Below are 15,167 nucleotides of genomic sequence, written 5' to 3'. Positions count from 1 at the left end.
GTTTCGAAGCAAAGTGCTGGGAATAAACTTGTTTGAGGCCATAGAGCAAGATGACAACATTATCACCGAGGTAAAGGAATTGTTGCTCAAACTGAGTGACCTTCCTTCTGGCTCAAAATTCCAAGAACTTTCTCAGGTATTGGAGCCTCTCATGGATGGTATCAGCCAAGGCTTTCGACAGAAGAAAACCGATCAGTCTAGACTTGAGGAACAAACCCTGCGTTGTAACCAACTTTTGGCCGAGGTTGCCATCTTTCAAGCCAAGCTCGATACCTTTCGTCAAGAAATTCCAAACACTCAACAAAAGGTGAGGGAAATTGATTCTACCATTGCCAAATACCAAGCAGAGATCCAAAGTTTAGAGCTTCAAAAAACTGCTATCTTAGAGAAAGAGGATCTCATGAAGAAAGAAGCTAGTGTTGCTATACAACAAGTCAAAGAGTTGAAAATGTCTCAACAGGCGATAGCGACACTTGTGGACAATGGCAAGGATCTCGATGAGAAACTAATTAGTTTCAAGAGTCAGCTGGATAAGCTCACATCTGAGCTTAAACTTTGAGTAAAGTCTTTGTAATTTTTATTTGAAAAATATTTTGTTCCTTTAATTTTGTAATCTTTGGATATATAACGGTGTTAAGACCGTTTATTTTTATGGCATTTTTATTTTACTTTAAAATTTTCTCTTTGCCAGTCCATTATTTTTAATCACAAAATTTATATTTGGAACAAATTTCAAAAAGCAGTAATGATGAGAATAGAAAAGTCCCTTTTTGTTAACCAGATCAAGTTAAAACTGCCTAGGAAACTGTAAAGTTTTCCCATTAATAATGATATTTAAAAAAAATAAAGATTAAATCAAACTTTAAAACTTCCCTCTTTTTACGAGATATATCTGCAGAATCCGCCTTCCACGTGTTCAAATCTCTGAAGGGTGAACATTGTAAAGTTGGAACCTCTCTCAACTTCTTCATCCACTATAAATATCACAACTTCTCTTGCAAGTTCATCATTTTTTATTATCCTTTATATTATTTTATAGAAAAAACTGCAAGTTCCCTCTTTAAAAAAAAAATCACCAACTCTTTTACCACAAAATGGATTTCCTAAGTGATGATTTAATCATCAACGTTGCTGCAAGAGTTGCTACTCGTAGCATGTATGACCTTTTCTACTTTCAACGAACCAACAAAAGGCATGCAGCGCTTTGCAGGGATGCTATTGTTTCTAAGGCTTTTGGCAGCGAATGCATTGCCTTACTTACAGATCTTGACCTGACTCCCGAAAAGCTTAGTTTCATGGATCGCTTATGGGCTCACGACAATCCTATGTTTTGCATTCTCCGGTGTTCTTAACATTTTTTGAATGCTACACCAAACTTTGCTTCGATAAAGCGTTTGTTGACGAACGCTGAGGCTACCAGGTAAAGAAACCCAATCCTGAGTGAAAAAATACCGCTACTTCTATCTTTTTCAACAAAATCATCACGTAGTAAATCAACAAAACCTAAAGTAATATCCCTTTCTCCTTCCAGTTTACCTACTACAGTGCCAGCGTGAATATGATCTCCACCTGACATACGTAACACTTTAGCTAATACACGAAAGTGCATACCATGATTTTTTTTTGTCTATCAATAACTGCATGCATTGCACGGTGGATATGAAGAAGTAGACCATTATCGCGGCAATAGTGAGCCAAGGTAGTATTTGCAGTAAATCCATCGGTTAAGTAGTCATGCATTACGATAGGCACGCCCAATTCTCTAGCAAATACAGCTCTTTTTATCATTTCTTCACAGGTGCCCGTAGTAGCATTCAAATAATGTCCTTTGATTTCACCAGTTTCGGCCTGTGCTTTATAAATAGCTTCGGCACAAAATAAGAAATGGTCTCTCCAACGCATAAATGGCTGGGAGTTCACATTTTCATCATCTTTGGTAAAATCAAGTCCACCGCATAGACATTCATAAACTGCTCTACCATAATTTTTAGCGGATAAACCCAATTTAGGTTTAATAGTACATCCCAATAGGGGACGTCCATATTTGTTCAATTTATCTCTCTCAACTTGGATTTCGTGAGGAGGACCTTGGAAAGTTTTAACATAAGCAACGAGGATTCACAAATCTTCCAGACGTAGAGCACGCAAGGCCTTGAACCCAAATACATTACCCCTATCTGAGTGCTAAGTATTTTCACATTTTGATAAGGGCTACTGCTCCACCCCCTCAATGAGGTAACACTTTTGAAAGATTTCTGGGCTCTTTTGATGACTAGGAACCTTAAACGCTATCGGGTGGATATTCTGGGGGGTGCAACTCCTTTCAGGTTTCGCTATACTTGGTACATAAGACTCATGCCCCCAGGCATTATTCGTCGTCAATTTTACAATAACGAGCTTAATTGTGCAAGAGATGGAAGGGGGAAATTATCGCGGATTTCTTCCCGCTGCTAACGAAGAATATGTCCTCAACCACTTCTGCATCTGCTGCCATCTTGACGGAGAAGTTCGATGGTTCATTGAAGTTTCTGGTATCGAACACCAATGGTAGAATCTTGGTTGTTTTCAAATTTCAACTTCAGACTTTAACTTCAGATATCTTTCAGCACTTAAGCCTTTTAGTTTTTCTTGTTTGCACTTTTATTTTGAAATGGCTAGTTTGTTTTTATCCATTTTGGGACTTTCAATGTTTTGATGTAATCTGCCCGTTAGTTGGCACTTTATTTAATGCCATGTCTATGCTTCTTTTCGAACTACTCTTGCATAATTTTGATTTCCTGCAATAATGGCTTATACTTCTTTAAATATTTCCCATTTATGCGCAAAATTCTCCGGTCGTCATTTAATTCTTCGATCTCATACGCATTGCTCGAGAAGACTCTTAAAATCTCCCATGGTCCTTCCCAACTAGGTGACCATTTGCCCAAAACTCGATTCTTCTTATCCATTGGCAAAATGACTTTCCAAACCAAATCCCCTTGAGCAAAAAGTTTCGATTTAACCTTTTTGTTGTAAGCTTTTTCTACCCTCTCCTTTTGCTTTGTAAGGACTTCTAACGCCATTAGCCTTTCTTCATCCAAATCAACTAATTCGTCTAGAATCATATTCCAATAGTGATTTGTTGGAATTTCACATTGTCTTTGGATTCTAGTTGATTGAAGATAGATTTCAACTGGTAGCACTGCATCATGGTCAAATGTTAGCCTAAAAGAAGTAGTGTTAGTCGATTCCTTGGGAGAAGTTCGACATGCCCATAATGCTTCGTTAAGGACTTTATACCAATTTCTTGGATTCCTCTTAGTTTTCTTTTTTATTATGGAAATAATACTTTTATTTGCTGCTTCGACCTGACCATTTGCTTGGGCATAGTATGGTGTCGAAATTAACAGTTTATATCCTGTTTCTTGCGCAAATTTTACCATTTTCTGACCTGTAAACACCGATCCTTGGTCTGTAGTGATAGTTTCTGGGATGCCAAATCTATAGATGATATGTTCTTGGATAAAATTTATGACTGCATCTTGAGTGACATCTCGTAAAGGGATTGCTTCTATCCACTTGGTGAAATAATCTATCCCTACCAAAATGTACCTATGGCCTTTTGACGATTTAGGCTTGATCTCTCCAATCACGTCTAAAGCCCTACCTCTGAATGGCCAAGGCTTCACTATCGAATGTAATTCACTTGCTGGTACCTGTTGTATCCCAACATGTTTTTGACAATCTTGGCAACCATTTGCAAAGTTTATGCAGTGTTTAAGCATGGTTGGCCAATATACCCTTTGTCAAAATAATAGCCATTTCATTTTATGGCCTGCTTGATGTGTTCCACACGCTCCACTATGAGTGTCGGAAACAGCCACATATGCCTCTGTTTCTCCAAGACATTTGAGTAAAACCCCTTCTGGAGTCTTTTTGAATAATTCATTTCCCACAATCACATAACTCAAGGCTTTATACTTTACCTTTCGACAAGTTGTCCCATCGGGGCTTTCTAAGTAATTAACTATTGGCTTTTGCCAGTCGCTGTCGTTTAAATTGTTAATAATAAAAATTTCGACCAAATTCGTACCTTGTGCGCATTCGCCTGATGCCTCTTGCCCCCCAAGTTTTGGTATTAATAATTTGCTTGAAGCTGCTTCCCTCGAACTACGCTTATTCTTGATCTCAATGGGTTCCTGCAGCTTTTCTTTCGAGACCTTATATCCTGAAGCCATTTGGGCCAAGTCATTGGCTTCTTGATTCTCTATTCGGGCAATGTTTTGAATTTCCACATGGGTGAAACGTTTAAGTAATGCATTCGCAGCAACGTAATACATGATTAAATTTTCTTTAGTGCATTTGTATTCTTTCGTTAATTGTTTCAATACTAACTCTGAATCAGCCTTTATCCCAACATGTTTTGCCCCTAGTTCGAGTAGAATATCTAACCCAGTTATTAAGGATTCGTATTCGGCCTCGTTATTAGAGCAGAATTGGTTAAGATGGAACTTAAATTTTGTTGGAACGTCTTTTGGGGAGACGATCAAAATTCCGATTCCCGTACCATTTTTATGGATGGATCCATCGAAATACAATTTCCAACGTTGGCTATCAACAACACTTGATAAAGGTTCTACTATTGAATGATCAACAATGAAATCAGCAACAATTTGGCCTTTCACATATTTTAATGATTGATAAGTCAATGAGTATTCTGTAAGAGCTAAGGCCCATTTACCAACTCTATTGTGAAAAATTGGCTTTGACAACATATGCTTAATTATATCGAAATGGGAGTAAACATAAACATCAAAAGACTTTATATAATGCTTAACTTTCGTACATGAGAAATACAAACAAAGGCACAACTATTCACTGGGATGATACCTTGTTTCAGCGTCATTTAACACCCTACTAAGATAATAAATGGCTCTTTCTGCGCCATTTTCATCATCTTGTGCTAACATACTCCCTATAGTACATTCAGATGCTGCTATGTATAATTTCATGTCCCTATTCTTAAGAAGAGGTGAAAGTATAGGAGGATTAGTCAGATATGATTTGATTTCTTCAAAAGCCTTTTGGTGCTCTGGTTCCCATTTGAACACATCTTCTTTCTTCAGAAGAAGCAATGGCGAAAAAGCTTGTGTTCTACCACTTAGGTTTGATATAAACCTTCTGAGAAAGTTGGTCTTTCCTAATAAAGACTGCAGCTCTTTCTTTGTCGAAGGGGCATTAGTCTCCATTATCGCTTTGGTTTTGTTCTAATTGATTTCGATTCCTTTCTTATGCACAACAAAACCTAAAAAATTACCTGCACAAACACCAAACGCACATTTTAATGGATTCATTTTTAACCGATATTGCCTCATCCTTTCGAATGAACGGCGTAGGTGGTTTAAATGGTTATCTTCGGAAGATGATTTCACCACAATATCATCGATGTAAACTTGCATAAAATCTTCTATGAAGTCATGAAACATCGAATTCATTGCTCTTTGGTACGTAGCACCAACATTTTTAAAACCAAACGGCATTACTAGCCACTCGTAGCAACCCAAGGCCCCTGGGCATCGAAATGCAGTTTTGGAAACGTCTTCCTCAGCAATAAAGATTTGATTGTAACCTGAATATCCATCAAGCATACTTAAATATTCAAATCCTGCTGCTGAGTCAACTAGCATTTCTGCCACTGGCATAGGGTACTCATCTTTAGGAGTGGCAAGATTTAAATCTCTAAAATCAATACAAACTCTTATAGTTCCGTTTTTCTTTTTAACAGGGACTACGTTTTCTAACCAATCTACATACCTTGCAGTTCTGATGAAGTCGTTTTTCAAGAGTCTTTCGATCTCTTCTTTGATCTTTGGCAGAATTTGTGGTGCAAACCTTCTAGGAATCTGCTTCACTGGCTTTTTGTCTGGTCGAATTGGTAATTTCAACTCCACCATTTCCCTGCTTAGCCCAGGCATTTCATTGTAATCCCAAGCGAAACAATCTTTGTATTCCTTTAAAAGTTCCACAATTCTATCTTTGAACCCCTTGGTGATCTTAGCACTAACATAAGTTGGCCTTTTAACGGTGCCATCTCCTAGATCCACTTCTTCGAGAGGATCTTCTGCCCTCATTTTGGTAGTAGACCCCATGGGATCTTCTTCGAAACCCAAAGGTTCATCATCATATATGCAATCTAGTTTTTGGTCATCGTCGAGGTCATCATCAGCATCTTCTACTAATGTTTCGACCACCTCTTCTTGCAAAACTTCAGCCTCTTTAGCCGCATTAGATTTATTCTCAGCCACATAGGCCGTAATTTTATCCCAAACGTCGGGCTCACTCATGGTTCATTCTTCGACATCCCACCCAGTTGGTGAGATTACATATGCAGGACATTATGGAGTGAGGTCATCAGTCACCTTCTTGTAAGTTGAGGCTCTTGTCCTAAGCACGTTATCTTCCCTTAAGGAAGTCTCCTCATGATTAACAACTATATAGTCGTGATCAACAAGTTCTCTTTCCCAAAAAACCAACATCTGGGTGGAGCTTCATAGAATACATCTCATCCTTTGCAACTACATATTTAGGACCCAGAGATATGCATGGAGAAATGGTTGCAAGCTGCTTGTTGAAGTTTTTCTTGTTGATGTTGTTCACTTCGGCCCAAAAATAACTTTGGTCAGCCTCAATATTCTCTACCAAACCATCTTCTCTCCATATAACAATTCTTTGATGCAAGGTTGAAGGAACTGCCCCCACACCATGAATCCACTCTATTCGCAATAATACATTGAAGTTTGCCTTGGATGGGACCACTATGAACATGGTTGTCCTGCTTACGCTTCCCACTATCAAATCTACTTCAACAACACCAAGGGAATTGCCAGTCGTCCCTGTTGGAGTAAGCCCTAATAGCTAATCTATGTTGATTGGGTTTGGCTTTGTATCATGATATTGATATAAGTATATATTGTGAATATATAATAATAATAAGGCATTTCTTTATTGATTTTGTTCTGTTTCAAAATAATAAAGTCCCTAGAATAGTAAGTCCGTTTAATGGAACATTAAGTATAACTTAATTGTGAGACCCCGTTAAACATAAGGAAACTATTCTTAAAGTATCCGTAGTCAAGCTTTATTGAGAAGTGGGATATCATTAAAGCATAGAGACTATTATGTGGGTAGACTGATGATCACATCTCACAGATCATGGATAAAAGAGTTATCAAGTCTTCACATAGATATAAATATTAGGAGTAATATTTATATTGGATTGACCCGCTATGAGAATACTACATAGTAAAAGTTATGAAAAGTGTCAGAAGATATTCTCATAGTGATAGTGGTGTATTCCACCCTTCGACCTGAAACCGCTATGTACCCTAGATGTTGGAGTCGAGTGCTTTGTCACCATTCAAACGTTGTCCGTAACAGGATGACTATAAAGTTGGTTGATGGGTACTCCATGAATCATGCTGAGGGACATGAGTGACCTAGATGGAATTTGCCCCTCCTACATAACAGGAGAAATGTCTACGGGCCCAATATTGAACTAGACAAGGATGACACGGTCTATGCCTTGTGTTCAATATAGACATGAGGGCAAAAGGGTAATTATACACATGATCATTATCACAGAAAGGTTTCGTCAGATCACATGACATTCTCGTCACTTGGGTAGCAGTGATGTGTTGCTAGATACCGCTCACTGTTTATAATATTAAATATGTGATTTAATATTATTGCCAACGTTATGAGAACCTATAGGGTCACACACAAAGGACAGATAGAAGAGAGAAATAAATAAGTAAGACTTATTTATAAAATAATAAGTAAGACTTATTAGTAATTAAATAATTAAATATGATTTACTATTTAATTTACGAAAAATAGAGAAACGCGGTCCACCGTAAGGTACAATGTGTTTAAGTGAAATATGGTGCACCGTAAGGTATGGTGTACTTAAGTGCTTGTCTTGCTGACCACACAAGTGATTCTATAAATAGAACCCTCGTGTTGAAGCATTACTAACCTTTTGTGAGTGCTTAACCTAATTCACAAAAGTTGTGAAACCCTAGCCGCCGCTCTCTAAACCTTGTTCTCTCTGAATCTCCGTTGGAATTGGCTAGCACCGGTCATCGGAGAAGTTCTGTTCGTGTGGACTGAGTAGAGGCATCGCTGCTTTGCTTTGCTCGTGATCAGAAATATTTCTTCTACAAAGGTTCTGCGCTTCAAGAGGTAAACACATGAATCCTTAAAGTGTTTAAGCATGTGTTCTGTTTGATTTGTGATTAATGATTTAATCAAGGTCCGTTTCAATGGGATTTGTTCCGCTAAGAGGATTATAAAATTTTGAAAAACCTCTCTTGAAATCCCTTCAGTGGTATCAGAGCTTCGGTTTTAATTGAATCATTAATTCAAATTTGATTATGTTATATGATAATATATTCAAGTGTCGTAAGCATCTCCTTGCTTAGTTTTGTTTAATCATGTGTTTAGTTTTAATTATTAAAAATAAATAGAATTACACGATGAATTCTGAATTCTGTGTGTATAGTTTATTTATTTTATTTGTGAAAGGAGTTTCACAAGTTATGTTAACACATATTAATCGATTAAGCTACATAATCTCTTCGTGAATTTTGCTGATCATTCTTTTCTATGTTCAATGGAATTGTGATATTGTTTGTTCTCGTCTGTTATTCGATTTTGTGAACCGTGAATCATAATAACACGCGTATGTGACCTGTTGCTGATGCAAATTGAATAGGCACAACTAATTGTTTAGTGTGTTTCTGTATTAATTGGTTATTGGTTAATGTATTGAAATTGTTTCAAAATACTAAAGATATAAGTTTTAAAATTGTTTTAAAAAGGATACTTGGCAAAACTTATATTCCAAAGTTGTTTGTGAAAACCGAAAGTGATCCAAATTTTTCGAAACGAAAATTAGCGATTGATTACGTGCAGATTTGATTAGAAAATTAGTTTCTTTTCAATTGATGGATGTTATTATAATGGTTATAATAAGAAATAAAATATATTTGGTTTTGAAATACCAAATATATAAACGTGATTCAATTGCAGCCAGGATATTGAATAATGATATTGATTTTGAAATTGTTTCAAAATAAGTATAAGTGTATAACTTTAGAAATCGTGTAACACAGTTGATCAAATCCTTGTTTCAATTATTTTTCGGAAACCAGTTTGCTATCATATCTAAGTTTTACATATGTGTAATTAGTTGTTATAGAAAATCATGGGATGATTTTTCATACACGTTCTTTTCTTTTAGGAGAATTAGTTATTGGCTTGGATTTGAATTAAAATTGTATCCTATTTTATGGGATAATTTTAAGGCATATCATTATCTTCATAACAAATTTGGCAAGTTAATCTCAATTGATACGTAATAATTGATACCGTGTGAAATTATTATTCAATTGTTGATGTTTCTAAAATCACGGTTTGCAGCTTGACTACTCAAAAGCTAATATCACGTTTAGATATCTCGCTAATAATTATTTATTTAATTAAATTCATAGATATGAATTACGGCACTTGACATCCTTTAGTAGGTAATTATATGAATGAATATTTGATTCATTACGTGCTGGTCTATAATTTAATTAATGGTATATGGTTATGACCTTAGATTTTGGCGTTTAATTTTTATTTAAATACGACCTGCGTGTCGTGATTTATTTTATTTAAATACGGCCTGCGTGTCGTGGTTTATTTTAATTATTTTATTTAAGAGTTAAATATTGTAATTGCATCAAGAGTTGAAGAGAAGACGACGCCCAAAAGATGATTCCGATGAAGTAACTTTTGAAGTTTGTTCGTGGGTCAAAGAATTGTAATAAAGTAGTTTATTTAATTCTTACGCATTAGGAGGTCATAACCATACTACCTAATTTATTTTATGTATGTGATGCATGAAATGTATGTTTATTTAGCGCATGTATGTGATGTATGCTTAACATGTTTTAGATGTATGTTAGCATGTATGTTTTAAATGTTTTATAATACTTGCTTTCTATGAACATGAATGTCATGCATCTTAATAGACGCGTGTATGCGATACACATGTCGGTGAGATCAATCTTAATATAAATCCTTCAAATAGAATATGAAGTAAATTGATTTCAAAAGTATAACACACTTCAAGACTAATATCGAAATGTGTAGGTTTCGCCTCCGCGAGGTGCACTTTCTATACTAGTAAGTTGTGGTGCGGTAATTCTATTTACTGACTGTTATTTTTGGATCTAACTTAACTAGATTATTTTAATAAGATTAAAATATATATATTTACTTCAAATAAAATATTAAGTTTAATGCTTTCCAAAAGTTTAACACCCTTCAAGACTAATATCGAATATGTGGGTTTTGCCTCCGTGAAGCGCATATTTTATACTAGTAAGTTGCGGTGCGGTAATCCAATTTACCCAAGTGTTATTCTTTTGGGTTTAACTTAACTAAATTAATTTTAATGAGATTAAAATAAATTTAGAAGCAATGTTTGGGAACATCTATATGATAGATTAGAGTAAGGAGTTATTCACTCAAATGATTTGAAAGTTGTATGAGATACAATTGGAAGGAGTTCCTACCTAAATAACTGAGTTTTGAGTACAGCCCCCGTTGACTTAAAGCAAGGTGAAATATGGATTTCAACCCACTAGAAAATCATGATACATTTATTGAAATATGGATTCCAATGAGATTTTCCGATTCAAATGTTGAAGGTCATTTGTTTTGAGTAAAATAGTGGGAGCATATTTAATTAAAGACCTAATTAAATATGTTTTTCAATCATGATACATTTATTTTATTTATTTTCTGTATTTAGAATTTCTTCGGCATATACATTTTTATTATACTGTTAAATGTTCTTATGAAGAACAAAATCTTCAGAAAGGAGTTTCTGAATTGGTACAAAATTAAGAATTGTTCTTTAGAATGAGAAAAACTGTTAATGTTTTGAAAGAGTCAAAATAGAAGTAAGACTTCTTATCTGCCCATATAGTTATAGAAAGTTAAATTTCTACTTTTGCATCATAAGTATATGATACTTGATGATTAATCTCATATTTGTTGAAATATAGAGTTTTAAAGAAGCGGGACATTAACTATAAGTGAAGTCCATTTACGTCTAGAATGAAACAAATTGTTTCATTGACATAGGAACTAATGCTTGGACTTAAATTTAACTTGATATGAACCAAATAATTGTTATTGAGTTCCATGTAAAATAGAAGCATTAATCTTAAATCTTGTATTTACAAGTGAAGGATTGTGTAGTTGAATAATACACAAATGTTGTCCGATTATTCCAATAATGTTTTCTATACAAGTATGCTAATCAAGTAATGGATTTGTGTTCCATGATCTTGATAAGCTGATCTATAACATATGTGAAAAGAGGATCAAATGAGATTTGAACCTTTTGTATATCATTGACATTATTGTTTAGTACAAACAGATGTGATTCACATTTCCAAAATCCGTGGATATGGACTATTGGACTCATTTGATTTTATATCATTTGAAGGATGTGAATCCCACCTTTCAAAATAGATTAGTATACCGGTCACCAACAAAGGTGAAAGGACACATAATCTATTTGAGTTGATATACATATGAGATGTATATGAAGCACTAAACATATTTGCTAGATATTTTGCTTCTCTTACTTCATCTAACATTACTAATTAATAGTAGATGAGAAAAGTGTTTTTGACACGATTCAAGAAATCTTTGAAATTGTTCAAAGAGTTTAACAATGAAGTAAAAAGAATATGTTTGAAAAGTATAAAGACCGTACGAGTAAATCGTGATGGTAAATACTTAATTAAGGAGTATAATGATTATTTATATCTCATCATGTTTGACATGATTCGATCTAAAATAAGATTATAACTCCGTGACTCTTGTAATTGCTTTATTTTCAATTATTCTTTACCCACGCCAAGTTCCAATTGAGGTAATCATAAAGACACCATATTTGATATGGAGGTAAAGTACCTAGTTTGACTTTATGTTAATTTGGGGTTATAAGGTTTATTCGATAAACTGAATTCCAAACTAAATGAATGTATACTAGTGGAAGTACCCTTAGGAAACTAAAATATACTATTTCTACATCTTTTTGACAAAGGTTGTTTGTCGTTAAAACTGGAGTATTCCTTTTCAAGGAGTATGGCTCTACAAGAGCCAGTGGGAGTGATGTAGAACTTGAATTAATTCAAGTACCACAAAATACATGTTTCCTCTAAGAATGGAACATGAACTGATTCAACAAAGGGTTGTTGATAAATCGATAGTTCGAGTAACACATGATCTAGATGAGTCTGATATGTCATAACACTAGGATGAGAAACATGATTTTATCATGACTCAACAAGGTGATATGATGCTCATGGAAGATGAGCACCTGACTTACTAGAAGGTCGCAAATGACCTGATTTTGAGAAGTGGCTAGATGCCATGGGATCTTATAAAAAATCCATGTACACAAACCATATATGGATATTGGTTATCTCATCCAAATGAGTATGACTCATAAGATGAGCGTGAGTTTTCTTATAGAAAACAGACATGGATGGTATTATTAATATCTTTAAGATGTGATTGATTGCATAAGGTTTCATGCAATTCATGATGCATATCATGACGAAACCATTCCATCATCATAATGCTTAAATCTAACGATGCCAATTCCCATTGTTTTATAATACATGTTCTAGAAGATGGATAACGATGTTGTATTACTTAATTGGAATAACATTATATATGTATTTGACATATGTAGGATTTCGTTAATCCAAAGGATACTAGAAAGGTAGATGTATTATAAAATTCATTTATGAATTAGAGAAAACTTCTCAAAGTTGAATTTTTATTTTATTAATGAAGTTTTATGAAAACTTTTTAAAATAAAGAAATCTTGAGCAAATAAGAAGATTAGTGGGAGCATTGATATTAGTTTGGTGGAGTATGTAGATGACATACTAGTCACCAAAACAATTTATCTACACATGTAAGACATGGTTAGAAAATTATTTCTAATATGTACCAAAATTGATTATAGTGTTCGACACTAGAATACCTTCAAGAATATCCTTGGATGTCTTAAAGGACATTGGATTGTTTCTTAAACACGGATGAAAGAAACATTGAAAATGAGTTACAATGGTGTTGATTTTCATATCGGTGTACAGTATATCCAGATCGTAATTTGGAGTAAATGTTATGCTAGGATATCAACTATGAAATTTGTAAAAGTACAAGCTTCATATAGTTGTTGTTTCTATTACAGATGTCAAATATATATGATTTGGATTGTTTAGCTCATAACTGAGTGAAAACATGTGTTTCTTGCGTTGCGGATTCCATTGATCTCGTCTGACGTAAAATTGGTTTAAATCCTGCAAGCAATGAAAACTTGATCTCACCAATGATCCAAATGTATACTTTGACACTTCAATTTCTTTTCGATGGAAAATCGAAAGTGTAAATTGAAAGTAGTGTAGCCTACCAACATAGGAAAGGGTTCCTTATCTACTAGAATAGTATCATGCCCAGAGTGTGCTTGATGCTAACACTTGACCAATAGATATTGAGTTAATATTTGATTGGCTTTTAGTGCTAGTGGGAGATTGTTGGAGTAAGCCCTAATAGCTAATCTATGTTGATTGGGTTTGGCTTTGTATCATGATATTGATATAAGTATATATTGTGAATATATAATAATAATAAGGCATTTCTTTATTGATTTTGTTCTGTTTCAAAATAATAAAGTCCCTAGAATAGTAAGTCCGTTTAATGGAACATTAAGTATAACTTAATTGTGAGACCCCGTTAAACATAAGGAAACTATTCTTAAAGTATCCGTAGTCAAGCTTTATTGAGAAGTGGGATATCATTAAAGCATAGAGACTATTATGTGGGTAGACTGATGATCACATCTCACAGATCATGGATAAAAGAGTTATCAAGTCTTCACATAGATATAAATATTAGGAGTAATATTTATATTGGATTGACCCGCTATGAGAATACTACATAGTAAAAGTTATGAAAAGTGTCAGAAGATATTCTCATAGTGATAGTGGTGTATTCCACCCTTCGACCTGAAACCGCTATGTACCCTAGATGTTGGAGTCGAGTGCTTTGTCACCATTCAAACGTTGTCCGTAACAGGATGACTATAAAGTTGGTTGATGGGTACTCCATGAATCATGCTGAGGGACATGAGTGACCTAGATGGAATTTGCCCCTCCTACATAACAGGAGAAATGTCTACGGGCCCAATATTGAACTAGACAAGGATGACACGGTCTATGCCTTGTGTTCAATATAGACATGAGGGCAAAAGGGTAATTATACACATGATCATTATCACAGAAAGGTTTCGTCAGATCACATGACATTCTCGTCACTTGGGTAGCAGTGATGTGTTGCTAGATACCGCTCACTGTTTATAATATTAAATATGTGATTTAATATTATTGCCAACGTTATGAGAACCTATAGGGTCACACACAAAGGACAGATAGAAGAGAGAAATAAATAAGTAAGACTTATTTATAAAATAATAAGTAAGACTTATTAGTAATTAAATAATTAAATATGATTTACTATTTAATTTATGAAAAATAGAGAAACGCGGTCCACCGTAAGGTACAATGTGTTTAAGTGAAATATGGTGCACCGTAAGGTATGGTGTACTTAAGTGCTTGTCTTGCTGACCACACAAGTGATTCTATAAATAGAACCCTCGTGTTGAAGCATTACTAACCTTTTGTGAGTGCTTAACCTAATTCACAAAAGTTGTGAAACCCTAGCCGCCGCTCTCTAAACCTTGTTCTCTCTGAATCTCCGTTGGAATTGGCTAGCACCGGTCATCGGAGAAGTTCTGTTCGTGTGGACTGAGTAGAGGCATCGCTGCTTTGCTTTGCTCGTGATCAGAAATATTTCTTCTACAAAGGTTCTGCGCTTCAAGAGGTAAACACATGAATCCTTAAAGTGTTTAAGCATGTGTTCTGTTTGATTTGTGATTAATGATTTAATCAAGGTCCGTTTCAATGGGATTTGTTCCGCTAAGAGGATTATAAAATTTTGAAAAACCTCTCTTGAAATCCCTTCAGTCCCTTCATAATTTGTAAGGACCACAT

The 15,167-nt window shown here is 34.9% G+C and overlaps 1 protein-coding gene across 1 annotated transcript; it reads right to left on the bottom strand.

The window, feature by feature from the left end:
* Positions 1-3,785: 3,785 nt before the first annotated feature.
* Positions 3,786-5,228, bottom strand: LOC146929233 (uncharacterized). Its single transcript, XM_085707256.1, has 2 exons — positions 4,952-5,228; positions 3,786-4,816 (listed from the first exon to the last, which is right to left on the bottom strand). The coding sequence occupies exons 1-2, from the start codon at positions 5,226-5,228 to the stop codon at positions 3,786-3,788; spliced, it is 1,308 nt and encodes a 435-aa protein (XP_085563382.1).
* Positions 5,229-15,167: the final 9,939 nt, after the last annotated feature.

The sequence above is a fragment of the Medicago sativa genome, chromosome 4 (assembly GCF_051527215.1).
Source record: "Medicago sativa cultivar Bolivia chromosome 4, Bolivia_mono, whole genome shotgun sequence".
In the NCBI taxonomy this organism is placed as follows: Eukaryota; Viridiplantae; Streptophyta; class Magnoliopsida; order Fabales; family Fabaceae; genus Medicago; species Medicago sativa.
This window is presented reverse-complemented; position numbering and strand designations above follow the sequence as displayed.